The 26,927-nt window shown below is 35.0% G+C and overlaps 1 protein-coding gene and 1 pseudogene across 1 annotated transcript in view; one reads left to right on the top strand and one right to left on the bottom strand.

Moving 5' to 3' along the window:
- Nucleotides 1-26,927, top strand: part of Mthfd2l (methylenetetrahydrofolate dehydrogenase (NADP+ dependent) 2 like) — a 154,103-nt gene that overhangs the window by 114,476 nt on the left and 12,700 nt on the right. The window contains exon 7 of the mRNA XM_047567014.1: nt 19,047-19,172. Within this exon, the coding sequence (XP_047422970.1) occupies nt 19,047-19,172 (126 nt within the window). The remainder of the gene's footprint in view (nt 1-19,046; nt 19,173-26,927) is intronic.
- On the bottom strand, nt 2,207-2,994 carry LOC124994797 (14-3-3 protein theta-like; annotated as a pseudogene).

The following is a 26,927-nucleotide window of genomic DNA, read 5'->3' as shown; positions in this document are numbered from 1 at the left end:
ACAGAACAATTTCTCCACTCATAATAGTAAAAGAGTTGTTCATAGGAATAAAACCAAATAGAAATAAGAATATACAAAGAAAGTGTGAAATATAATCAAAGGGAAAAGTCTGAACAAATAGAGATGATATAGAATGGGAGAATATATTCACAAAAGGGTGTTAATTATTCCTATATTAACTATAAATTCATTACCCTCTAAAGTTTTACAATTTTGTAAGGAAAAATTAAGATTCATTTCAAAGAAAAGATATACTATAAATAATTTGATCATATATCATGATTTGTTTGAAATAGTTTCATGACTTGGGACTTATTTTTAGGACCCCCATAATTGTCTCAAAATTGTCCCATTTTGGGCCATGAAATATATGATCACCTTATTTGTAAATGTAAGGAATAACTGAAAAAAATAAACAATGAAGTAGACTCTTTAAAATTGTGCTTTTAACTTTCCCATTTGCTAATTGTGCAACCTCGCTACCTAAATACAAGTTACTTAATCTCTTCCTTCCTCTTTCCTCATTTCTAAAGTGATAATAATAGCAACATCTACATTATATATTGTTCTAAAGCTTAACAAAGATAATATACTTAAAGGAATCAGAACACTAACATGATATATTTGCTCAGAAAATGTTAGTTATTTTCTAAATAGTAGTACTTTATTTATTAGCTCTCATACTGTGAAGTGCTAGTAATTAAAATTATGGCATGGGCACAAGAAAATGGAAGAAAACAAAAAAACGCAGACATGTACAACATGCACATATATTTACTCAGAGTGATATTATTTCCATATAGTTTTTCTGAGGGGAAAAATGAATAATTCAATAAATACTGTTAAAACATTTGACTTTCCTTTTAGGAAAATAATCTCATTAGCTCCCCACCTCACACAAAACAAAGAAGTTAATTCTAGGTGGGAAAAAAAAAAAAGCACAAAGTAAAAAAAAAAAAAAAAAAAAAAGAAGTAAAGCTTAATTTTTGGAGGATTAATTGAGAATATCTTTCTGAATTTAAAGCAGATAAGACTTTCTTAGAAAAGGTACAAATACACAGACACAAGTAAAAATCCACAGGTAAACTAGACACAAACATTGGGAGAAAATAGTAGCATGATTAATAAAGAATTACTGCCCAGTATATAGATATTTTTTTAAAAAAATCAAAATAGAAAATATAAAAATATTATTTTAAAAAGGACAACTTATGGAATTGGGTCATTTTTTCCTTATAAAATACAGTTTTATTTTATAATTTTTAATTGTTACATAGAGCAAAACATTTTTACAAGGCTTTTGGGAGACTAAATCATTGACTAGAAACCCACACTTGTAGTTTGACTCTCTTGAGCAACAATCATTAGTCAAACTAGACTCTCACATATTTGTATAAATCTGCATAGAATTGTACGTGTGTACTTTATTTCCCTTTTATAATTCATGCATTTTTAAATGACATGAACTTCAATTTTCCAAAAGTAGTGCTTGTATCCTGATAGCAACATACTATTTCTATAATATAGTAAGGTGATTATTAGAACTACAGAGACAGAAGGTGTAAGTGAAAATTTTGGGGGGAGGGGAAAGGAAGTTGTTAACTTGATCAGCAGCAAATGGAGATTAAATAAGGAAACTTTCTGTACTCACAGATAGACATGACTTACCTAATATATGATGCAGATGGCATTTCAGTTTGTGACTCTTGGCCCAGAAACATCAAGTGCTTTTCCATTTAATCTAATACTCTGGATTCTTCCCCAAAAGGAATACAATAAGAGCATAGAAATGTTGCTCACTGAAAGGAAACCCCCGAAGAAGTATAAAGGAGCAAATGTAAAAATTAAGTGATGTAGAACATTTAAAAAATTCTAATTAACTACTTTTTCATTCTTTACAATTATGCAAAGCAATCATTTGAAGAACTGGTTCAGATTATTTAAATACCAGATACACTTTTAGTGCTCTACATAAGTATATGGAAATTACTTATGAAATAAATCTGTGAAATGAAGCTATTAATATTTTGCTCTGAAGGTCAAGTAAAATACAAATTGAGGGATGGAATTTTCCCAAAGCTGCAGTGTGAAGACTATTAACAACTAATTCCATACACATGGATGGCATTCTTTGCTATAGGAAATCCAAGTAGAAAATGGAATATAGATATGGAAAAAGGGAAGAAGGATAATACCCTATATTCATTTAGTTATTGGCCCTTTTATCTGCATCACATTTCTCTCCTACGCTGTCCAATGTCCATAATGTTAAGTGGTCTCAGAGTAATTGCATGACAAGGGTGCTGTTTCCACCTGAATCTTCATTTGGTGTATCAAGTTCTACAATAGCCTTATCAAAGGCCATTTTAGTCAGTGTGCAGGCAAGTTCAGGGTTATTAAGGATCTCAGAAAATTGCAGAAAAGTGCCACCTCAGTCAGACTGGATGTGTTTATATCAAATGCCTCTTGATTAAGTTCTACTGTGTGTTTTTGATCATCACTGCATACAAATTTGGCAAGCATCAGAAGTAATCTCCCTTCATTTTTAGATAGAAGACCTTACTCTGAATTATTTCCATTGACTATTAAGTATTTATCAAACAATTCCAGAACCATGGTGCAGATGGACCTCAGTTCTGATTCCACTTTGTCTCAGTAGTACTTAATCAACTGCAACTTCTTGTCGGAGGTGTTTGTATTCTGCTTGATTCTAGAGATGACCCTCCAGGCAGATGTGTGACCCTCAAAGATGCTCTTACAGGCTACCAAGAGTAGAATGTTCTCCTCATTGGGCAGCTGAGTGCCCTGCTTGGTAACAACCTTCATACAGGTAACAGTGTGATTGTAGTGTTTGCCCTGTTCAGCCAGCTTAGACTTCTGGATCAGCTTCCTCTTCTCCTTGGTGAGAGCAGCACACAGTCCTCTCCTAGTGAGGACTAGGAGAGCTAGCATGAGCACCAAAGGAATTTGGAGGAGTTCTTGAGGTCTGCACATTTCTGTGGATGTGACACAGTTGTAGAGGATATTTAAAGGGCCAATAAATATGAAAAATTGCTCAATGTCATAAATAACTAGGCAGGTATGAATCAATACAAAATTGAGACACTTTTTGTCACACCTTGAGATTGGCAAAGAATAAAAAGCTTGTCAATATCAAATGTTGGCAAGGATTTAGGAAAGCCTATATTTGCATGTGCTGTTGATGAAGATGTGTTTTATTACAGTCACTCCAGAAAGTAACTTGACAGTGCTATTAAATCTGAAAATGAGCACAGCATATGACCTAGGCATTCTGTTTCCCCCTAGATGTTTAAAAAGAACAGCTAAAATGTTCTTCAGTAGAATACATATAGACAATATTGTACATATATTCAATGGATAGCAGTTTAGAGGAACAATCTAGGTCTATGGTTATTAGTATGAACTTTAAGTGAATTCATTTATAATAATATGATATGAGAGTTGTCCTTCTGATCAATATGTAATAATGGATCATATTTGCTCTCTTGCCTGCAACAGTAGCAACAGAGACCCCAGAAAAAAATATGAAACAACAGTTTACATGTAATAGACATCAGGCAGTTTAGAAAAGTGATCCCTAAGATGCGAAAATCAAACAAGGTGAGTACTTTGGTTGCCTCAGTTGAATATATTGAGAAAGTTTCAAGGCTACATCATGGGGATGGGATATCCTAGGAAAGCTTGGTGAACTCTCTAAGGTGAGGCACTGGGAAAACCAAAGTGACTAGAGTTCACAGGACAAGAAACTGGAAAAGAGGTTTCACAGAGAAAATAGTAAGCTCTTCAGAAGGCCATCATAGTACTCAGGGTGCAGGTATATATGAAATTATCCATGGTAGAGAAAGAATCAGCTGAAAGGAATTAGAGATAACAGTGCCAAGTACTCACACAGGAATATTGACTATTCAGTAATAACCATTAAAATTTCCAGGGAATTTGGTAGAATACACATAATTTGCCCAAGAATGAACATTTAGTTCTGACTAATAAATATCACATGTCAGACCCCAAAGCTCCAAAATGTTTCTGAGTAACTTAACAGTATGAAGAATAACAGATTAAGCAAAATTATAGGAATGCAAAATAATCAGCACTGGTGAGGTAAAATTCACATAATCTGGCTTCTAATAAAAAATTACCAGGCATACAAATTAGCAGAGAAATGTAGTTCATAGTAAGCACACCAATCAACAGCAACTGACCCTGAACTGACACAAATACTGAAATTATCAAAGATATTGATATTATTATTATTTTATTTCAGATGTTCAAAAAGTTAGACATAGAAAATATTAAAAAGATACAAATGGAATTTTAGAAATTTAAAGTATAATGTCAGAGATGAAAAATACATGGAATAGTTTTAATGATAGATTAATCCTTGCAGAGGAAAGATTGGTGAACTTGAAACTTAGCAATGAAACAATTCAAAATCAAAAACAGAGAAGAAAATAATAAAAAAGATCAATATAATCATTAGTAAGTTATAGAACAAATTCAATTTGATTTGCCTGTACTTGGAGTCCTTAAATGATGGAAGAGATGGAAGAAACAGGAAAAATATTTGAAGAAATAATGAGCACATATATTTCTAATTTGTTGAAAAATGTAAGTCCACATTTCTAATAAGTTCAGTAAAAACCAAGTACAGGAAGAATAAAGAAAACTAGAATAAGTGAGATCATCATTAAACTGATCTAAACCTGTAGTGAAGAAAAATGTTAAAAGCATCCAGAAGAAAAAAAAAAGATATGTTACATAAAGAAGAGAAATATAAGGATAATACCAGATTTCTCATTTGAAACAATTTAAATGGAAATAAATTAAAGGCACATATGGAAAGATATCCCATGTTTATTGATTATAGAAATTAGTGTTGTTTAATTGTCCATAATGCTCAAAGCCACCTACAGATTTAGTACAATCCTTATCACAATCTGAAGGATATTTTTTACAGAAGTTGAAAAATAAATTCTAAACTTCACAAGAAACCATAAAATACCCCAAATGGCCAAAGCAATGTTGAGCAAAAACAAAGCAGTAGGTATGTGCTTTCTTTTTTATTAGTGCATTAAATTACACATAATAGTGCATTTATTGTGACATGCACATAATTTGCTCTATTTTATTCCCCAGTATTTTCCTTTCTCCCCCTCATCCCTCTCCCTGATCCCCTTCCTTTACCAGCATGATTTCAAAATATGTTATAATGCTACAATAATAAAAAAATATTTGGTACTGACATAAAAACAGAAATAGACCAGTAGAACAGAATGGAGACCCCATAAGTAAACCTATACATTTACAGATCTTAGGTGAGGGTGCCAAGAATATGCAATGTAGAAAGAATAGCATCTTCAGTTAATGACCCCTTTGGAAAATGGATATCCACTTGCAAAAAAGAATTAATTATACTCTTATCTTAAACGATATACAAAAATTAAGTCAAAATGGACTGAACAATTAAATATAAGACCTGAAGTTTTGAAACTCCTAGAGAAAACAGGGGAAAGGATCTTTGATTGATATTGTCCTTGGCAGTAATCTCATTTTTTGACACCAAAAGCACAGGCAACAGAAGCAAACATAGACAAGTGCAAACCAGAAAACTTTTGCACAGCAAAGGAAGCAATCTAAGAAATGAAGAAAGCAACCTGTGGAATGGGGCAGACACTTTGCAAATAATATATCTGATAAAGTATTAGCATCCAAAATGTATTAGGAACTCAAACAACTTAATAGAAACCCACAAATGCGTGCGCGCGTGCGCGCACGCACACACACACACAAACACACAAACACACAATCAGATTTAAAAATTGGCAAAGGACTGAACAGACATTTCTCCAAAGAAGATGCACAAATGGCAATATACATATGAAAAGAATATAGACTATTATGAAGCCATAAAAGGTAGAAAATTTTACTATTTGTGGCAATAGTAATGAACCTGGAGGACAATAAGCCAAACATAGAGCACCAAATACTACATGGTTCCACTCATATGTGGAATCTAAAATAATCAAACTCACAGAAGCAGAATATAGAATGGTGGTTTCCAGGGGCTAGCCAGGTGCAAGGGGAAAGGTTGTCAAATGGTATAACATTTTACTTATATAATGAAAGAGAACCACTTACAGCTTAGTGCCTCTAATTAAAAATACTATTGCACAGGTCAAAATTTGCTAATAGGACAGGCCTTATGTGAAGTGTTTTTATCCTTCTAAAATATATAAGATAAAGTAAAACTAAAAGGAGGTCAGAAGGAATTTTTCTAGGCAATAGATATATTTATGGTATTGATTGTGATAATACATGTAGTTATCTCTAAACTCATTAAGTTGTGTATATTAAATGTATACAGTCTTTTTGTATGTCGGTCACACCTCAGTAGTTTCAAAAGTTTAATCCAAATTTAATCTAGTTTATCAAATAATAACACATTATGACTAATGTTTATCACACAGATATAAGATTAAGCTTACATTTGAAAATCAATTATTGTAACGAACAAAAACAAAATAAACACAATTTTTTTAAAGATTCATAACCTCAGATATCACATTTAACAAAATCCATCATCTATTCTGATTTATAAATGAGAATAATAATAACTCAGCAGCCTGGGAATAGAAGCAACCTGATGAAGAGCATCTGTGGAAACCTTACAACTAACATCATATTAATGGCAAACAAAGAATGCTTTCCCCTAAAATCAGGAACAAGACAAAGATATTCCCTCCCAACAGTGCTATTGGAGGTTCTATCTGGTGCAAATAGAAAAAGAAAAGTAATATAATGGATCTAGATTGGAAAAGAACTAATAAAATTTATCTTCATTTTTAGGCAACATGATTGTAGAAAACGTAATGGAATCTACAAAAAAACTAATAGAATTTATAAATTAGTCTAGCAAGCTTGCAGAATATATGGTCAATATAAGAATGTGATCATGAAGTTTGGCATGGTGGTTTATTCCCATAATCTCAGCAACTTGAGAGACTACAGCAAGTGCAAGGCCAGACTCAGCAATTTAGTGAGAAAGACCCTGTTTCAAAACAAAAAATAAAAGGGCTGGGGTGTAGCTCAGTGGTTGTGTATTAAATATACACAATCCCCAATACAAAAAAAAAATGTAATCATGAATACCTATGTACTTACTCCTCCACCCCAAGAACTAGAATATTCCAAGTAACTTACATCTGGTATGTATGTGCTTCTCCCTTTTTTCATTCCCATGTTTCAAAAACATCTCATTGTTTTTTATGTATTTTATATTTTATGGGTACATGATACAGATAAAGGAATGAGGAAAAATTAGAAGATAAGAAAAACATACATACATACATCTAGTAAAAGGATGAGAATTTAGATTAAGTTTGAGAGATGCTTTATCTTTTTCTGTAATTCTTATATTTTAAAGGGCAATGGATTTACATTAAATTGTTTAACATTTTTGAAGTACAAACTTAAAAAGTACTTGAAGCAAATATGCCAGGTATTTCCATTGGATGTACTTGAGTAGTAGTAACATAAGTGAATTTCCTTTCCTTTTATTTTTTTCTACTTTCTATGTTATTTCTGTGTTATTTGTACATATTATATGCTATTTTTCTATACTATTTAATTTTTACTTGTTGCTATCATTGTAGTACCAATCATGTCAAAACTTAGTAGCTAAAAAAACAGTCATTATTACTATAACTCTATAACTTATAAGTCTGTGGTTTGGTGGGGTATTGACACACTAGTCTGGTCCCCATTTATCCATTATTGATTTATTGTTGTATTTATATGTTGACTAACTTACTTGTGTGTTTGTGAGTATGATGGGGTCTCTACTCCAGACTTTATGAAAGCATCAAAGTCATCTGCCTAAACTGTCTTTCCATCCATTTTATTATTTGAGATCACTGTGTTTTTTACTGCATAGGTTGTAGGGAAAATACCTCTTTGCTTTTGGATATCCCCAATCAATATTGAGATTTGGCTAACTCTCCAAGACACAGCCCAGGGCACATTGACTAGAGAATATCTTTCCCTGGGAATCTGTAGTGTTGAAACTTTTCACCTCTTCTTCTTCAAGTCTCCTGATCTTTCTTACTTAAACCTTCCATTTTCTGGTTTGAGTTCTTTTGTCCTTATAATGCATTAGACTTTTGAAATCCAGAAACTAGAAAGTTTTTTCTTCTCTGCTGTGACCCACGCAGCCTAACAAAGGATTCTCAAGTAGGGGCAACTGGAGATGGAGAAAACACAGAGACATTGTCAAGTAAAGTTGGGGCCAGATGGGACACAGCACTCTGATGGAGGAACATTGACCTAGAACTACCTCCAAAAGTTTATTATATGGAGTCTCATAATCAGGAAGTTAAACTATAAGGGCTCTGTAAATTGCTTAAGGCTTGTGAGTTGCCAGAGGCTTCTTTGTGCACTAAAAAGTTAGAACCACAAACATTTTTTGCATCTATACTAAGAACATTCTGCTGCACCCATGAAACACATTGTCCTGAGGCATCTGATAACTGTTAGCATTAGAACTTAGAGTCAAGGCTGATAACACCCTTGCCTTTGACAAGAAATATTTCCCAGGCTTTGTTTTGCCATTGCTGCAGGATCAGCCAATGAAGGGGGCTCATCCACTCTCCACACCTCTCTTTCTTGTCTGTATCACTTTTATGAATCAATGAGCACATAATGCTGTAGCTGCTGCTGAAATGCTCCAAGGATGTGGAAGGAAGGGTCTAACACTAAATATGAAGGAACTAACTGGGATTATAAAAATTGTATGTTTCTTATAAATTAGAGTTTAATTGTATGTATTATCTAGAGTATCTGGATTGCTTGTCTATAATATCAGGTCTTATTTGTATCTATTACTAGATGTAAAAGGAGCTACATCTTTAAGATAGAAAGATTAGACTCATTGGTTTTCAAATGGGGTTCCAGGAAGCCTAAGGGCTTTTGTCTGGTTGCAGGGCTCCTCCTCTGTTCAGCTAGTGCATTTCTCCTTATTTCGGTCATTTTATATCCTGAACTCGGCAAATATTTATTTTAAATAAAGAGTTAAAAATGTTTGAGACCCATTCCACTCTACTTTGGTATTCTGTGATTAACATGGCAGTTGATAATATAGACGTTGACCTATTTACCCCACTGCCCTCCAAGCTCTATGCATAACCCAATTGCATCAGTATCTTTTTGTAGGGACTAAAAGGAGAAAAGGGATGTATCTGGACACCACAGGTCTATTGACATTGCAGGACAAAAAAAGTTTCAAGAAAGAAGCTGATGAAACTACTCAAGAATAATTCTATGAATTTCTAAATACAAAGAGATTCTGTATTCCCAACTGATCAAATATGGCACAGATCAGGACCATGCTGGTCCACTCTCCATAAGAAACATAGTACTGTTCTGATTACCTCAAGAGGTAAAATCTTTGGGAGCATCCACATGCTGTCCTCGGCATGGACATTAGTCTCTTAACAGGTGTCACATAGGAACCCAAAAAGCCAGAAATTTTTTTTAAAAGATAATGTGGACACTGTGACTGACTCTGGTTTATAACACTTCTTGAAATTTCCTAGAGATAATAGGAAAACCCATGGGAGAAGATGCTTGCCCTATTAGTGTGGGCTCTATTTAGCTAGGTTGCATTTAACCACTATATGATTGTCTTCAAAGCAAATAATGCTGAAGAAAGTTTTTCTAATCTAGAAAGAAACTTACACATTCATATAAATTCCATTGCAATTACTCTTATTATTTAAGTAGTAGGATAAATTCCAGCTGAAGGAGTGATCCTCCTGAATAAGCATTTCCCTGGTGTTACTTTAATATCCGAACCAGAGCTCTGGTCTTGTTCCCAGACTCACCTCTGACTCATCATTGTGAAACTAAGAAATCATTTAGCCTCTCAGCACCTCAAAATCTTTTCTGTGAATGAGGATAATGGGTAAACCTTCTCTTGCTTCACTGAATTGTTGTGAAGTTTAATTAGGTAATGTTTGCACAGTCCTTTGAACTCTACTAATTAAAGTGATGTGTAAATATGGTGCGTCCTTTTATCAGGATGCCTTCACTGAGCTATTTCATAAAGACTTAAAGATGACTAGGATAGGAGGATCTATAGGGAAGGGACTAATTTTTTTATTCATGTGAACTAAATTCCGAGATTATCAAATTGACATACCCATTTGGTGCTCTAATTGGTGAGAACAAGAATAGAGCCTCACACTCGAGAGGTAATTGTTACACCTTCATATAAAGGAAATTTAATGCCTATGTTAGGTAGTAGCTAGCAATGAGCACTGAAATGCATGGTAAGGTCACAAATGTTCTTTAAATTACTTTAGGGTCTGTTTTAAACTATCTCAGAGTGGATGAGCAATCAAATGGTGGTAGTTAATTTGTAGAAAATAAACAGAAACAAAGGAACTGATGGGAAAATACATCAAAAGAAAGGGATTAATGGGACTAACTCTTGACAGGGTCCATTGATATTGATGTGAATCTAGGAATTATGGTTATAGATGTCTCCATTTGTCTGGGAAGGAAGATTCCTTTAGTAGCTCAGATACACAAGGTAAATTCTGACCAATTGTTGACCCCAATGCCCACATTAACATGGGTTTGACTTATAGGTGAAGCCCCCCAAAATAGGAGGGCCACATAGTTCCAGAGAGGACCAACTAAGGTCAAAAACTCCACCACCCAACATAAAGGAGGACAATGGCAAAGAGTATAGAAGTGTCCCCAGTTCTCCTGGTCAATATCAAACAGAATAAATTTGGAGGCACTGTTGTCGCCTCTGTCATACTCTGCTCAGAGACAGTCTTCTTTCTCTCTGTCTTTCTCTGCTCTACACTCCTGTGCTTTGTGTTCAAGCCTCACTTTGCTTTTACTCTACTTTCCCCTCACTTTCACTTATAATAAATTTCTCCTGCATGGCTTTTTGTGTCTGACTTTAAATTTTCTTTCGTAGGAGTACAAGAACCAAGGTTAGATATTACTATCATTTTTAAACGTTACTTTGCTCAGTATATTTTGCTAAGGCAACCCTGGTAAATTATTTTACATTTTTATATAAGGAATCATAAAATCACAGATTTGTATGACCTATTGTGAAAGCAAGTGGTGTGATTCCTTGAAGGTAGTACTTTCTTTAATCTATCTGTAAATTAGAGATTTCACCCAGATCAGAAAAATCTTCAGTAAATCTTACTGAGTTTTCTGATGAGAATATTTCACCTTAATATAGTTATCCAAATTAATTTTGCAATTTCACATTAATAAATATTTTCTTCTGCCAAAAAAAATCATATATGGACTAATTAGCTTGGAATGAAAATACAACAAACTTATCTATATAAACCTATCTTAAGCTGTCATGTATAATTATATTTGTAAGGCAGATTTTTTTAATGATATAAGCATGTCAAAATTCAATATATGTTATGGAGTGACCCAGAATTTAGAGATGATTATATTTTATCGGAAACTCAGATGACTGATAAAAGTTCTGAAAAATTACTAAATATCAAAGTAGGTGTTTACAACATCAGGTGTTATTATAAAATTTAATAGCTAGATCATTATATTTTAATAGTTTTCATTACCTATGTACTATAGAAATGCATCTGCTGATGGACCAACAACATAAAAATATTTTGAACTCTTAGAAACTTCAAATTCAGAGGCTGGTTCCTATCTGCTGAAATAAATGTTCTACCTCAAATCCTTATTAATATGGCAAGAGTGGAATTACAGGGAAATTTCAGATTATTCAGGTCCTGATTAGGGACTTATAATAAGTTTGATTATGCCATGCATGGTGGCCCACACCTGTAATTCCAGCAGCTCAGCAAGCAGAGACAGGAGAATATCAAGTTCTAGTCCAGTCTCAGCAATGTAGTGAGGCCCTAAGCAACTTAACAAGACTGTCTTAAAATAAAAAATATGAAGGACTAGGATATGCTCAGTGGTAAAGTATCCCTGGATTCAATTCTGAGTACCAAAAAAAAATTTTTTTAAGAAGTATAAGGGTGCTTTAGTAAACTCCTAGGACATAAGGACCACAGGTATAGTGTTGATATATCCAGAAGGCAATTGTACATTATTTTGATCTAGAAAGACACTAAAGAGAGCAAAGTACACATCTAACATTGTAAAATACATAACCTCAGGAAGCCAAAGGTAAAACAGAATTTAAATTTGCCACTACAAGGAAGCAGGGATTGAATATTCTATGTGTGACTCTCTAGGGCCCTGAATGAATCTATATCCCCATTCCTTGGGATTTTTTGACAGGGAGAATGAGTGTTTTAAGAATAAGTTCACTCTTTTTTTTAGACTTTATCTTGTGATTTAAGAGGGTATCACATAAATTTAGATAGAGGTATAAAGAAGTCAGTCAGAACATGGATAGGTTCAACCCCAATAATTTGTCAACTCAGTCAACATCCTCAAAATTTTACCCACCAAAATTCTGGCACCTCTTTGGGATCATCAACTTAGGCTTCACCTAGACATTATGGTACTAATAAATTTAAATCACTATCCAACGTAACTGTGACCTTATTATGAATAGGGAGTCTCTCTACGCATATGGTACCTCTGTTCAGGACCAAGACATGAGAAATGTCTGCAGATTTAGAGACACCACCCTTGCATAGTTTGCTTACTGTAAGGGAGATGTTGACTAATAATAGCAGGCTTTTCGACTAATAAAATAGTGCACACATCAGTCAAAAGGTTGTCTTTTAACTTTGTGAGAAATTCCCCCTGGTAAATTTAAGGGTAAAATGAGAAACTGGACATTTGACTTCTCTACAGAACATTTTGATTCTTATAGTCTTCAGTTTTAAGTATTTCCCCCCAAATAGTTCTCTATTTACAGTATCTACAAATGTCTTCATCAAGTGACTCCCCCTTTGTGTTTAATGATGGAGAGTATCTAATTGTTTTATGAGTAAGTCAGTGAATTTATTCTAAGGCTTCTTATGTTTTGTGCTAAGGCCCTTTCAAATATTCAACAGGGTAATAATGGATGTCCATTCTAGTTTTTCTTGTGAATTAACCCTTCTATTTCTGGCTTAAAATCATTCACTAAAGGTAAGTTTAGAGAGCTGGACCTTTATCTGCATCGAGATTTAAATAGCCTATACCTGAATTCCCCAATGGGTCAAGCCTTTCTTTGCTTATAGAACTGAGTCAGAATCTACTCTATGTTCATCGGAATGCTTTTGGAGATAGTTTCCAAAAGATGTCCATTATCTACAGTTTCTAAGTTCCTCTGTTTTCTTATAAAATTTGAATATTTGAATTCTCCCTTTCCATGAAATTATTTTGCACCTGAACACATGGATTAATAGATGGATATTTGGAAGCCACTATGGTTTGGATGTGGTTTCAATGCTTTCCAAAGGTCCATGTGTTAAAAGCTTGGTCTCCAGAGTGACAGTATTGGGAAGTGATAACACTTTCAAGAGGCAAGAACTAATGAGAGGGTCTTAGATCACTGGGGGCATGCCTTCTAAAGGGATTAAGGTGCATCTTCTCTTGTAACCTGTTGGTAGTTTTCAAAAGGGAGAGTTTCTAAAAGGAGCAAGTCTTTCCCCTCTCGCTCTGTCTGGTTTTCTGTTGAGATGTGATACTTCTTTTCCTATATACTCCTACCATGATGTGATACCATCTGCTGTTAGGCCCTCACTAAAGGACAAATGGGGCTTACCTGCTCTTGGACTTTGAACCTTCCAGACTTTGAGCTAAATAAACCTCCTTTCCTTTACAAGTATTCTATCTTGCATATTTCATTGTAGTGATGTGAAGCTAACATAAAAGCCTGAATTATTATGTTCTAAAACTAATCCTTATTTCTCTGCAAGTTCTATGGCAGGTAGGCTTTGGAAAAATGTTAAAAAAGAATTTTAGTTAAAATAAGACTATGTCTTAAAATCAACAGTGAGGTGCTTTAACTTTATGAGGTTATTGCTCTTGAGGAACTTGTTTAGCCAAGAAGTAAGAGGAACAAGTTGGAAGGACATGGAGAAACAAGGTGGGAGAAGAGAATTTGAAGGACAAAGACCATTAGGTTTGAGTTGAGATTTGAAAGAATCTAAAAGGGAAATTAAGTTTTTCACCTTTTTTTTTTTTTTTTTCCTTAGCCAAGGACTCTCTGTTAAGGTGTTAAGGGAACAGTTTTGGAATCTGAATACCTTTGGATACTTCTTCAAACAAGTTAAAAGATGCAGACTATTGGATGTCTGGAATTTTATCCCTTTATTGTCCTTAGGCTCCTCTCAAATGAACATCTTTGTTATTGTCAAAAGTTCTTTAAAATGGCTATTATAATTTTTAAATTTCTTTAGTGAAATTATGCCATTTATAAAGATAGTGGGTATAAGAATTTGGGTTATGGCGTAAATATATGTAAAAAACAGAAGTCCATATCAGAGGGGAAATGGTCTTAGGTTTAGACAGAGGCCAATACTGCAGAATCTAGGAATGGTCAGTTGAAAGTGCTGCTTGTTAACTCCTGCCTCAGCTCCCCACAGTTTAATAGTGAGTCATCCACAGCTACAAACTTGACTTAATTTGCAGTTCTCCACATACAGTTAAGTTCTGGGAAGATATAACAGACAAAACAAGACAGAGAAGGACTCTAAGTATTTTGCTAAATGAATGCAAAATTTACCAAACAATTTTCTGAAGTTTAGTAGAAACTTCTGAACTTCTCAGTCCTCAGTGTTAGTCTGAGAAATGGATTTATCCAGCTTACACTTATCAACTTATCACCCTCCTGTGACCTTCCTTTTTATAAAGATACAGCAAAAAATGATAGAGGCAGAGATGAATAGTGTCATCTGTAAGGAAACTGATTTCCACCAAGAATAAAATATTTTTCAAGTCTAATCAGATAATCTAAAGATTCCAAAAAAGGTTTCTTATTTATAGAAAAAATAAATAAACTCAGCATGTGAGGAGCTTCCATTAAAAGAAATTAGAGTTCAGACTCAACACAAGACTTAGCTCACCATCATAGTCAGACCAACTGCTTCCCCCCGACCCTGCAAGAGGCTTGAGAGGCCACAGAGACACCCATAGTTTCTAAGTTGAGACTTTGTTTTGGATCATGATCAAGAGAAGTTCTTGAGTAGGTGTTTGTCAATCCGCAAAGTTGTTGGATGCTGGCTCCTCCAAAATGTCACCCAAACAATCCATTGCTAAGACAAATTTGAGTTTATGGTTGCCAGCATGGCTGGCAACTCCCTCAACAGACATGGTAGCAGGGGTGTGCTAGCTCAGCTCCTAATAGCCTACAAAAGTTAATTCTGAGCCTCTCTTCCCTATTTCAGGTTTAGCCATGTCACATAGATTGAAGATAGGCATGGTAGAACTATTTAAATCACAGACATCATCCAATTGTACAAATTGTGGACCCTGCCCCCCCCCTCTTAGAGAGCCAGAATCTTGGCATGTAGCAGAATCTTGGCATGTGGGGGCCAAGTTGGGATATTTTTGAGATGTTGGATTTAATTTTAAGCCAAGTTTATTTTAAAGTGGGGTCTTTATTACAATTGGGTAAGGATCATAATGTAAAAGTTTTGGGTTGGTAAGCACAACAGGAGAGAGTTTTAAAGCAAAGGTTTCAAAGTCATAGAGAATAATGAGCCAATGAATGACTTCTTCCAATTAGGCCCCACCTTCTCTAGTTTCCACAGTCTCTCAATAGCTCATTCAGTTTTGAACCTATCAGTGGATGAATGCACTGAGAAGGTTAGAGTCCTCATGTTCCAAACACTTCTCAAAAGCCCCACCTCTGAACACTGCTGCATTGGGAACCAAGCTTTCAACATATGATCCTTTGAGTTATATTCCAGGTCAAACTATAAGAAGCTCCCCACTTTCTAAAGTTTCCACCACCTCTTTATAGTGCCATAGGCTGGCAACAAAGCCATTAGTATATGGGCCTTTGAGGAACATTTATGACGCAAAACATAACACTAATATTATTTTTCTCCCTTCTTAAGTAGAATGATAGAGTCAGAATTCTACAAATGTTCAGCAATAAATTCGTTGGAAAGAGAAAGAAAAAAACTTAAAAAAATGTTTGAAAAGACAAAGGAGAATGTTTAAGGCTTAGAATTGGAAGTTATCACTCCTGGAAAGGTTCATAAATGTGGCAGAACCTTAGAGGAGACCCAACTGCTGCAGAAGTTCCAACACCAAAGGACAGCCGTGCTGAACAGAAGATATCCCCATATTTCTACTGCTTTTAGGAGTCTGGGGACACAGAACACTCACAATAAATCAAGCAAAGCAGATTTATTTCTTACGAAAAGACAGCAAGAATAAACAGAAGCCTAGGATCTATGGCAAGTCATTCCCCCAAGGCTCAGGAAAACTGCTCTGGGAAGACGAAATCTCTTCTGTGCATGTTCCACATTGCCACAGCTGAAGAACCCCTAAAACATTCCACCCTGAGTTTATGTACCTTGGACACAACTGGGATGGCCGAGCCTCGAGCATCACAGAACATTCTATTCTCAGAGAGATGAAGACATAGACTGGGTTGTCCCAGACATTTCCTCCTTCTCTTGGCATATTGTGAGAATTACAAGTGGGAAGGGATATGGCCAAGGCCATATGGGGAATCTGTCCCCCACAACTTAACTTCCCAATTCAATTGCTCTTTTACCCTATTTTGAATGTTTCTGTTGAGGAATAAGGATAGTAAAAAGTTTCTCTTTGTGGCATATTTTATTATCCTTAAGATCTCTAAATTCTACTATCTTCCTTTGTTCTCCTTCTTTCTTTCGTTCCTCTCTTTGAAACTATGGAGAGTAAATCTATCCCTTATTCACTTTATCATATTGAAGACACTTCCAAAATTATTGTTATTATTTTGTTTTTATGTTTTTTCCCCTGAAATCAAAAGCCTGAGTTTATTCAAATACACCTCTATTTTAGAGGCATTCAGTGTGTAGTCACTGCACTATTTGTGGCCTGTGACTGTTTCTTGCCCTCTGTGAATTTTATGTTAGGGGTCCGCTACGAGGTAGGGAACTTAGATGTATGAAGACTATAAATCAACATATTGCTTCCTTCATTGTGAAAGTCTTGCTATGAAAAAATACAGGTTAATGAATTAAACAATATGTTTAGGAATATAGTGTTTTTCCTTGTGGTTTAAGCTTTATATTGCTACAGACTAATAATAAACAGTTGAGTCAAACAGTTGAACAATTGAAATGAACTATGAACTGATCTAATTGTTCTCTTCTAAAAACAGCCTCTGGAATACAACCAGCTTTTTCAGAAAGAATCTACTAAAAATGTAGTAGGAAAAAATTATACCCTTATATCTGGACATATTTGTCTTAGTTTTAAGTGACTTTTCAATCAAGTATAGTAGCTGGTAAGAATTATGCACTTATTTCCCTTGAAATTCTTCTTGCTGCTTATATCCCATTATTTGAAAGTGACAATCTAATACCTATCCTCTTCAATTTTATATCATTTGCAAATGTGGGATATTCAACTATTAATGTGAATTTTTAAAAAACAAATAACACCTCCCAAACTTAGCCAACCACCTTTTAAAAAGAATTTTTCCTGAGTCTGTGGTTCACCTGGTCAGTTATGCTAGCCGTGGTTCATTCTACTGGTCTTTCTTGGATTATTCAGGCATTTACCATGAGCTAGTGATCAGTCTAGGGACTGATCAGTCTAGGTGCCCTCAGCTGAAATGACTCATCTCTGCTCCACAGGACTTGTAACCTCTAGTGGACTAGCTTGAGCTTGTTCTCATGGCCATGACAGGATTCAAAGAGTTACAGGAAGCACATAAGATCTCTGTAAGAATCAGCCCTACCCTTGGCATAGAGTAGAGCAGAACAAAATAGAAAAAAAATAACAGAATGAATCAAACAACATTACCCTATGTAAATTTATGATTACACAAATGGTACGCCTTTACTCCATGTACAAACAGAGAAACAACATGTATCCCATTTGTTTACAATAAAAAAAAAGAACAAAAAATAAATCCAGGGGAAGACAAAGATAAAATAACTATCCTAATGTCAGTGTCTACTTCCAAATTCTTCATTCAATTTTGAAAATGGCACTGATAAATATTTCTCTTAAAAGACCTCAATGGACATCAATAGATATAGATGCACTGAAAGATCCCAAGGTAGATCCAGCTGAACTCAGTCAACTCACAGAACCATGAGACATGATGATAATTGGTGTTTTAACCTACTAGGTTTGAAAGTGACTTAGTAAAAGCACTTATTTTTAAAAATTTGAACCTTATTCATCATTAGCTTATACTGTCATACTTGAAATAAAGTTTGAAAATAGTTATAGGAAACATGATGATATAAGATGCGTATAGTTCTACCTTTCAACCAGAATGAAGCCATAGTGAAGAGAGCTTAATATACCTTACATCTTTCAGAGTAATATATATAATAAATCAAGGAAACCAAGAAAAAAAGGATAACATTTCATGTTTGGAGTTGATAAAATGCCACTTTATAAATGGCACTTTACCATAACTCTAGGGAATATGGGTTTACTATTATCCTCATTTTCCATTTTCTCACTCCCTTCTTTCCTTCTGCCCCCAATTTCTGAGTAGTTTTAATTCCATTTCACTCCATATCTGTAAGAGTCTGTTTCATGTTCATAATCTTCTGATGCTATTTATGTTACATGGAATACAAAAGAATGCTGTTCAAACAGGAATACACATGGAAAAGTGAGGTAAGCAATCTTCAAGGTGAAAGAGTAGCTCTTATCATCCACAAGACTCCATGTGCCACTCTAATCATCTTTGTTCTTCTACCTGATCAGAAATGTCCAGAATGCAGTTAGCCTCTTAAAAATGGTATATTTTACATATTTTTTAAACTCAATGATAACAGAAACATTAGATGTACAAACCTTTGTTAAACTCAAGAATAAAGTTTGAGTATTACTTAGAGTGTTTCACAACTCTATTTTCTTTTCAGGTATTCCAAAGCTGATTACATCTGATATGGTTAAAGAAGGTGCTGCTGTAATTGATGTGGGTATCAACTATGTCCATGATCCGGTAACAGGAAAGACAAAATTAGTTGGAGATGTGGACTTTGAAGGTAAGAAATCAAACATCTTTTGATAAGTGAAAGGAAAAAAATTCTGCTTTGCGTGTTTTTAAGGTAGAAAGAAAAACTTTCAGTTTTGTATGGAGATCATTAAGTTATTAGTCATCAACAACTCTTTTCTTTGAGGGATGAATGTATTCATACTTGCATCATCTTCCCTCCCTCCCTCTCTCCAGTACTTCCCTTTTTTTTCCCCTTCCTTCTCTCTCCCTTCTAATTGTACCACTAATCTTTGGTTTAAGATCAAATTTATTGTTGTGCAGTTTTAGTGGAATAATTTAGCTGACTTTTCATAGACATGTGCATTTTTTTTATCTTTTGGAGTAGTGTTATCATATGCTACATTTAACCATCTGTGTTCTCCACTCAGCCATTTATTCTTAGAGTAAAAAGGGATCTTAAGGTGTATTTGACAATCCAGACTATAGTAAGATCTACACAGTTGTATGGATAATTGAAGTTGATGTTCTTCACTTGTGACTTAAAAAGGATAAACAAGAGGAACTAGACTAATATTTCTATGGCCAATGATAGATTTAAGATAGTCAACATGTGGTAGTAAAATAGAATAATTCTAACCAAAATGACCTTTTTTTCTACTGATGAGAAAACTGAGCCCTAAGAGAGATATGTTTCATGATGCTGGACCCCTATACCAGTTTTACTTCTAGTATCTTTTTCAGAATCTAACCTATATTTAGGTTTTCATAATAGCCTATAAGTCTTAGATGTGTGCAAAGGTATAGATACAGTAAAGTGAGTGGAAACATTTTCATATTGGAAATATTTTGTGTAAAAGACTGATCATTCTGATCCAAAAAAGCAGGGCTATATGAAGATTACATTTTTGTACTAGGGATTGTACCCAGGAGCACTTAACCACTGAACCATATCCCCGGCCCTCTCTTTTTTTACATATTAGAGACAGGTTTGATGGGATTACAAACTAGTACAAGCATTTTGAGAAACATAATTTCAGATTTTAAATTTTTACTTGGAACCAGGTCTTCAGCTGATAGTTTACCCAAGTCTTAGCATGGCATTGAATAAAATTTAAAAATGCAGACAGTAAGAAGGGTCCTAGGGTATTCACTTAGGATGTATGAGATTCTAGGATGTAACAGGGACTAGATCCAGGTAAACAATTTGAATTTGATGGTAAAGAAAACCTAATGAGACACACATCCAATACCTGTAGCTCTTATGCCCTGGGAGTTTCCTAAGGTACCCTCATACTTTTTACAGAATGGTGAATAAGAGCAAAGCACAGATGGACCTTATCAAAGAATACAGTATTGCCCTTGTAGGCACTAATTCATAGGGTCTCCAACATGGATGGAATTCTAATCCAGCAGGATGAATGTGTGTGTGTGTGTGTGTGTGTGTGTGTGTGTGTGTGTTGCATGTACATGCTGAAATTCTTAGGAAATGAACTTATTTCTTTATTTCATCTTTCATATTCAGTGATTCCAGTCAGATATCAATAATTTATTTGAATTTTTCAACTCTTATGAGTAAAGATGCATTTCATTTTAAACCTGGCATGTCATTTTTTGCAGTATCATTCTGTTTCTTGATAACATTATAGTTACTATGTGTTTATTGCAAAATCACCACACACTTACGATGCACCCAGATGGCACTGGCAGCATAAGATAACCAGATCAAAAAAAAAAAAAGCAGAATGTTTGCAGTTTACAACCTTAACTATGCTTGTGGGGCAAGCTTACCTAGCAGTTCTTCATATTTTAAAAGACTCTTTTTCTCATAGGGTATTTCACTGGTCTCAGATAATTTCCGTGCTTTCTTACATTTAACTAAGAATAGTATTTTGTTTTTGGAGGTATGCTGAAAACATTATAAAATGAACATTTTGGGGTGGGTGTATGTGCTTAGTGACCAGAGAGATATGCACTTAAGTTTGCATATTGCTCACCCTGGTAATATCTGTTAAATCAAATTGTAGTTCTCTGTACCTAAGTATTTAATAAAATTTTAAAAAGAAAATGGTAAAGAGAAACAACAATATAAAATGAACAGGAAAGAGCATTGGACTGGAGAACCAAAGAGGTTATTTTAGACATGCACTATTGTTTGATATCTTTGCAACCTCTCTGATCATCAGTGTTTCAGTGTCACAGGAGTCTCCCCTATCCAAAGTTCTGTTTTCCTGGCATGCTCAACGAGGAAAATGTCATTGTATCATCTCATATTATCACAAGAAGAAAGGCAAGTATAGTACACAAAATATTTTGAGGCAGAGAGGGGGACCACATTCACATAACTTATTAAGGTATATTTTATATTTGTTTCATATTCTTATTATTAATCTCTTACTGTGCCTTACACATAAAACTTGATCATAGGTGGTATGTATAAGAAGAAACTTTATATATTGAGTTAGTTAGTATCTGCAGTTTCAGACATCTGCTAGGAGAGTGGGATCTCATAACATAACCCCAAAGATAAGGGGGACTAATAAATATCAGTGGGTTTCTTTTAGCTTTAATATTTGCTACATCCTGGACATGTAACAGGACACTACCAATTATCATTTAAAAACACAGAAACTCTTAGGCTAGAATTTTCTGATCTTGTCATAAAGTACACCTATATGATTGCTAGTATTTTTTCTCACTGCCATGTTGGCTCATAGAGCCAGAGATCTAAGGAAAATCAGGACTTGGTAAAGAAGGCTGTGCCAATGAGGCCGTGACTCAGCCACCCATATGGGCAGGCAAGAGATAGGTTTTGACATGTTGCTCTTTAGATTGTTCACAGGACTTAACCTGAGGTGAGGGATGATCCCCCAGCTGAAAGGGAGGGGCTTTAACTTGGGTTATGCCACAAAACTCACAGGTAGCATTTGGCTGCAAATTGCCACAGGGAAAGTGTGGCTGCTTTGTGAGTATCGATGAAAGTTTCACTACAACCACTGCCAAGATAAACAAAACGGATGTAGGTAAAATCAAATGTTGAAATTAATTATCCTTGCAGAAATGTTTGGCTCATTAATAAAGGAAACCAAGCAACCCATTTAAAATAGATTACATTTATGGGAATGATTTAACATAAATGAACAAATTGGTTGTGACAAAAAGGATGATCGGTGTCCCAGAGGAAGTGGTGCTGGTGTAAAACTTCACACTAGATGAACTTTCAGTGTTGTTTAGCAGTTTCCTAGAGAATCAGGGCTTGTGCTTTGCCTCCATATAGATCCAACTTGGGCCTGTTGTGCAATGTCAAGCCTCTCCGGGTGCTTTGAGAAATAAATAGGGCCCTAAATCAGTGCTATTTTGTTTCGTATTAATCCCCAATTATACATCGCAAAATGATTCATCACTGCTTCCAGCCTCTGACAAATACTTACCTTTAATTACCTGGTCTTCCCCACCAACTCAAGACATTAAAAGAAGAAACAGGGGCTGGGGTTGTAGCTCAGTGCTAGAGTGCTTGCTATCACATATGAGGCACTGGGTTTGATCCTCAGCACCACATAAAAATAAATAAATAAAATAGTGGTAATGTATCCATCTAGAACTAAAAATAATTTTTTAAAAAAAAGAAGAAACAATATTTAAAAGCATCAGTGACTAAATTATTTTTATGTCTTAAGAATCGTTTTTCATTATCAATCATCATGCTATATATAATCTCTGAAAAATTTGGATTTGCTATATATATTATTAATTTTTAACAGTAGGACCTACTTACTTTCACCTATACTTTCTTTGAACCATTTTCTATTGTAGCTTTGAAGTAAACTAAGTATTTCTGACAAAGAAGCCTTTATTTCAAGAGGGAGAATTATGAAATAAATAAGAGATTATGTGATATGAGTGGCAAACAGCTTCTTCTGAAGGCAGTCTCTAGTGCTAGTCTCAGACGCTCATAATTACATTGTTTTTATAACCGCAATTCACCAAATGGATTTGGTCAGCTGAACCGTCTAATTAATGACTTCCCATGCTGTTAGTTCAGTTGCCTTCCCTCTTGCTGGTGAACTCTTGGGCCTCATTTACACCTCATACCTAACACCCAGATGTTTCTATAGCCTTTTGAAGCTTTAATAGCTTTGCTTCCGTTTTATGATGCATTCCATAGGGATTGAGGTGGAATGAAAAGAACTGGAATGTCTGCTCCTTATTACCTACCATCCCTCCTCCCTGTCTTCCAATCCAGACCACACCTCTCTACTGGTCTAAATGAAAACAGGGGAAAAATAATGCAGGGCAAATTGGTGAAAAGGAAGTGAAAAGATAGAAGGGAGGAACAATGTGTAGGCCTTTTTCCCAAAATCAAAATAGGTGGGGTTAATGTCTAGAGTGAATTTTCCCTCTGCACTGTTTTAAAGATAGTAGAATAGTAAATAGAAATTTTAAAGATCAGTCTAAAGGTACCTTATATCGTTGGTGAAATTGATTTAAATTATAAAAATAATAGCCATATTTTATGGAAAAGAATGTCCACCCCTCTAACTCTCTAACATGACCAATATTATGATTAGCTTTTTTTTTTAACTCTAGTTGCTTCTGGATGTTTTAGATATACATATTTTATATAGTATGAGGACTGTATGAATTATGCAGTTATGTGCTTTCAATGCTAAGGCTCTAATGCATAGTTATGTTCAGTGAGTTTATCATGATTTACTCCACCCTTTCTTCTTAAACACATAGGTGGTTTCATTTTTCCCTCTTAAGTTTTATGCATGAATACAGGTTAAGCTGCTATAACAAAGGGTCACCAACATATATTAACTCAAGGTAATTTAGCCCTCTCCCATCAATGTTGGAAGTTAGGCAGTTAGTCAAGGGAGTGGGGCAGTTATGTTCATTCTGGGATACTATTTTGATCTATCTTAATGCTTATAGTAGTTTGCTGGAGCTGCCAAAGCAAAATATGACTGATAGAATGGCTTAAACTACAAAAATTTATTTCTCACAATCCTTGAGACAGAGTCCAAGATAGAAGGGTTGTTAGGGTTATATATCTTCTGTGTTCTCTCTCCTCATTATGTAAATTGCCATCTTCTCCCTGTGTGTTCACACTGTCTTCCCTCTGTACGTGTCCAAATTCAGATTTTCTCTATTTCTAATGGCATCATCATATTGGATTAGATCTTACTATGATGATCTCACTTAACCTTTTTACCCCTTTAAAGATCCTATCTCCAAATACGGTCACATTTCTAAGGTACTGGGTATTAGGAGTTAGCTTATGAATTTTGAGAGGACACAGTTCAACTCATAACACTGTTCCACCTGAGTATTGTCCTCCACACAGTTGAAGTTGAAATGCCTTTTCATTTACATTCTCTTCCATGGGAAGGTGAAAGAGAGAGTGCAGGGCAGGTAGCTCCACCTTTAAGGAAATTGCACTAGACGTTTCATGCATCACTTCTGCTAATGCACTGTGGACCTGACCTGTGGTCATATATGGGAGTGAAAGGGATGTAGAACCCATGTTTTCTAGATTGGAGACAATACTTGGGTGAATGATAATCCACGCTATACATAACAACATAAAAACTAATCTCTTGCTTAGAGTAAAAACGAAAGAGATATTTTTATCCAATACCCGTACATTGGTTAGTCTATGTATTCTGAGTTAATTCAGTTGTGAAAATCTTAGGGGACAATCTTATCATTGTCTAGTTGGTTTCAAAGCATGCTCTACTTAAAATATCTTCTTACAGTTGGATGCCTAGTGTCTGTTCTCATTCTTATAGCATTAATCCTGAACTTTCTATAGATCAAGGGTATATAGCTTTGCAACAAATTTGTATATATAGTATAACCCTCACCTCAATGTCTTCAGTTACAAATAAACTCACTTTATTATTAAATAATTAATAGAGATTGGTTACTTTTGTCCACCTTATGACATTTTGAAAAGTGTATCAAGTTTCTTAATGACTTTCATTTTTCATATTTCTGTTGTTAATGGACTTATTTTCAATCTCTTTATCATTACTGATGTTTTTAGTGTGACTTCAAGTTCTTCAATTTAGATTCATTCATTCAGTTTTCATTCACAAACTTATTGAGCAACTACTATGTGTGAAGCATTGTTATAACCCCTGGGATTACAACAGTGACTTAAAGAAACAAAGTCCTTACCCACAAGTAGCTTACATTTTGGTTAGAGGAGACAGACAGTAAACAAATACATACATATTCATATGATGCATTATGCAGTGTTTAGTGTTACAAAAACAAAACAAGACAAGGGAGCCAGAGAATGATGAGGTAGAGTTGCTTAGAAAGGGTAGTCAGGCAAGGCTCACAGCTAACCTTAACAAAATGGGGGAGAGAAGCATGTGGATACACCAGGAAGGAACTTTCCAAACAAATAGAGCAGTAAATGCAAAGACCTTGAGAACGTTCCTGATAAACACAGCAGTTCACCTTTAGGGGAGGCATGCTTGGTGGTTTTGATGAGTGGCAAGGGGACTGCTATAATTAAACACAGTAAATACAGGGAGAAAATGTAGGGGAAAAGTCAGAAACAGCAGGAGAGGTGGCACATCTTGTAGGGCCCTACAGACCATAGAAAGGAGTTTGGATTTTACTCTAAGTGCAATGGAAAGCCATTAGAGGATTTGGGGCAAAGAAATGATGTTGGATTTGGATTTTAAGAGTAGCACTCTGAATGATGCCTAGACTTTGGAGAGGTAAGGGTGTAAATAGGGGTACCTGTTAAGAGGCTATTGCAATTATCCAAGTAAGAAATGATGGGGTGTGGACCAGGGTGGTAATGGGTGAAGATGTTAAGAGGTGGTTAGATGGTAGATATAATTTAAAAGGAGAGTTGGAATGATTAGTTAAATGATTAAATATGAGGAAAAAAGAAGAATTAAGGATGACTCTAAAGGTTTTGGAATAAGTAAGAGTGGAGATGCCAATTTTACAATCCTCTTGAGCCAATTTCACTCAAGTATGTTATGTGTATTTAAGGCAGAGAGTGGGCAAAGGGAAGAAGAAGCTCTTTCCAAGTAGAGAGAGCAGCAAATAAAGACTGATGGAAGAATTTTAAAAGGATGTAAATACTCTAAATAGTAAACCCAACATAATTTATTGAAGCTGGGAACAGGCCCCCAATAGCTGGAGTTTTACCTTGAATTTTAAGAAGAATATCCACTTGGCAAAAGATCTCTCCCAAAATGGGACCATATAATATGTAGGACACCATGTGGTCAGAAGTATTCCTCAAAGTTTCAACCCAATAGTCAACATGATAACAAAACAGGGTCTGGAATTATACAGAAGCCCAATATCATTTTTCTAAGGAAATAATATTGAAAAAAAAAACCCCAGGAGGGCTTTTAAAGATGTTTTTCATTTGTTTTCTCTCCTATAAGTGCTCTACATTTGAAACCTCAGAGTTATTTTTCACTCTCTGCTCTACTATTGTCATGTCCAATCTTTCAGAAAAGACTGCTCAGGCTGAATTGGGTTTGAATCCTGGCCCTGTTGCTTAAAACAATTATGATCTTAGTAAATCACTTCCCCTGTCTGAGGCTCGATTTTATCATCTGAAAAACAGATAATAATACCTATCTTATAAAGTTGTTGTGAAGATTAAATGAAATAATCACCATACATGAGCTAATTAAAGTATGTGAACTGCTGAGCATAATGGCTGGCAGAAAGCAGTGCATGTTTGTGTGAACATTATTCCCCCTTTCTCTCCATCCCCACTACACTAATCCAGAAGTCTAGAACTTCACACCTTCAGTGGCCA

Source organism: Sciurus carolinensis, chromosome 10 (assembly GCF_902686445.1).
Source record: "Sciurus carolinensis chromosome 10, mSciCar1.2, whole genome shotgun sequence".
NCBI classification, from domain to species: domain Eukaryota; kingdom Metazoa; phylum Chordata; class Mammalia; order Rodentia; family Sciuridae; genus Sciurus; species Sciurus carolinensis.
Note: the sequence above shows the minus strand (reverse complement) of the source record. Positions and strands in the feature narration are given on the sequence as shown.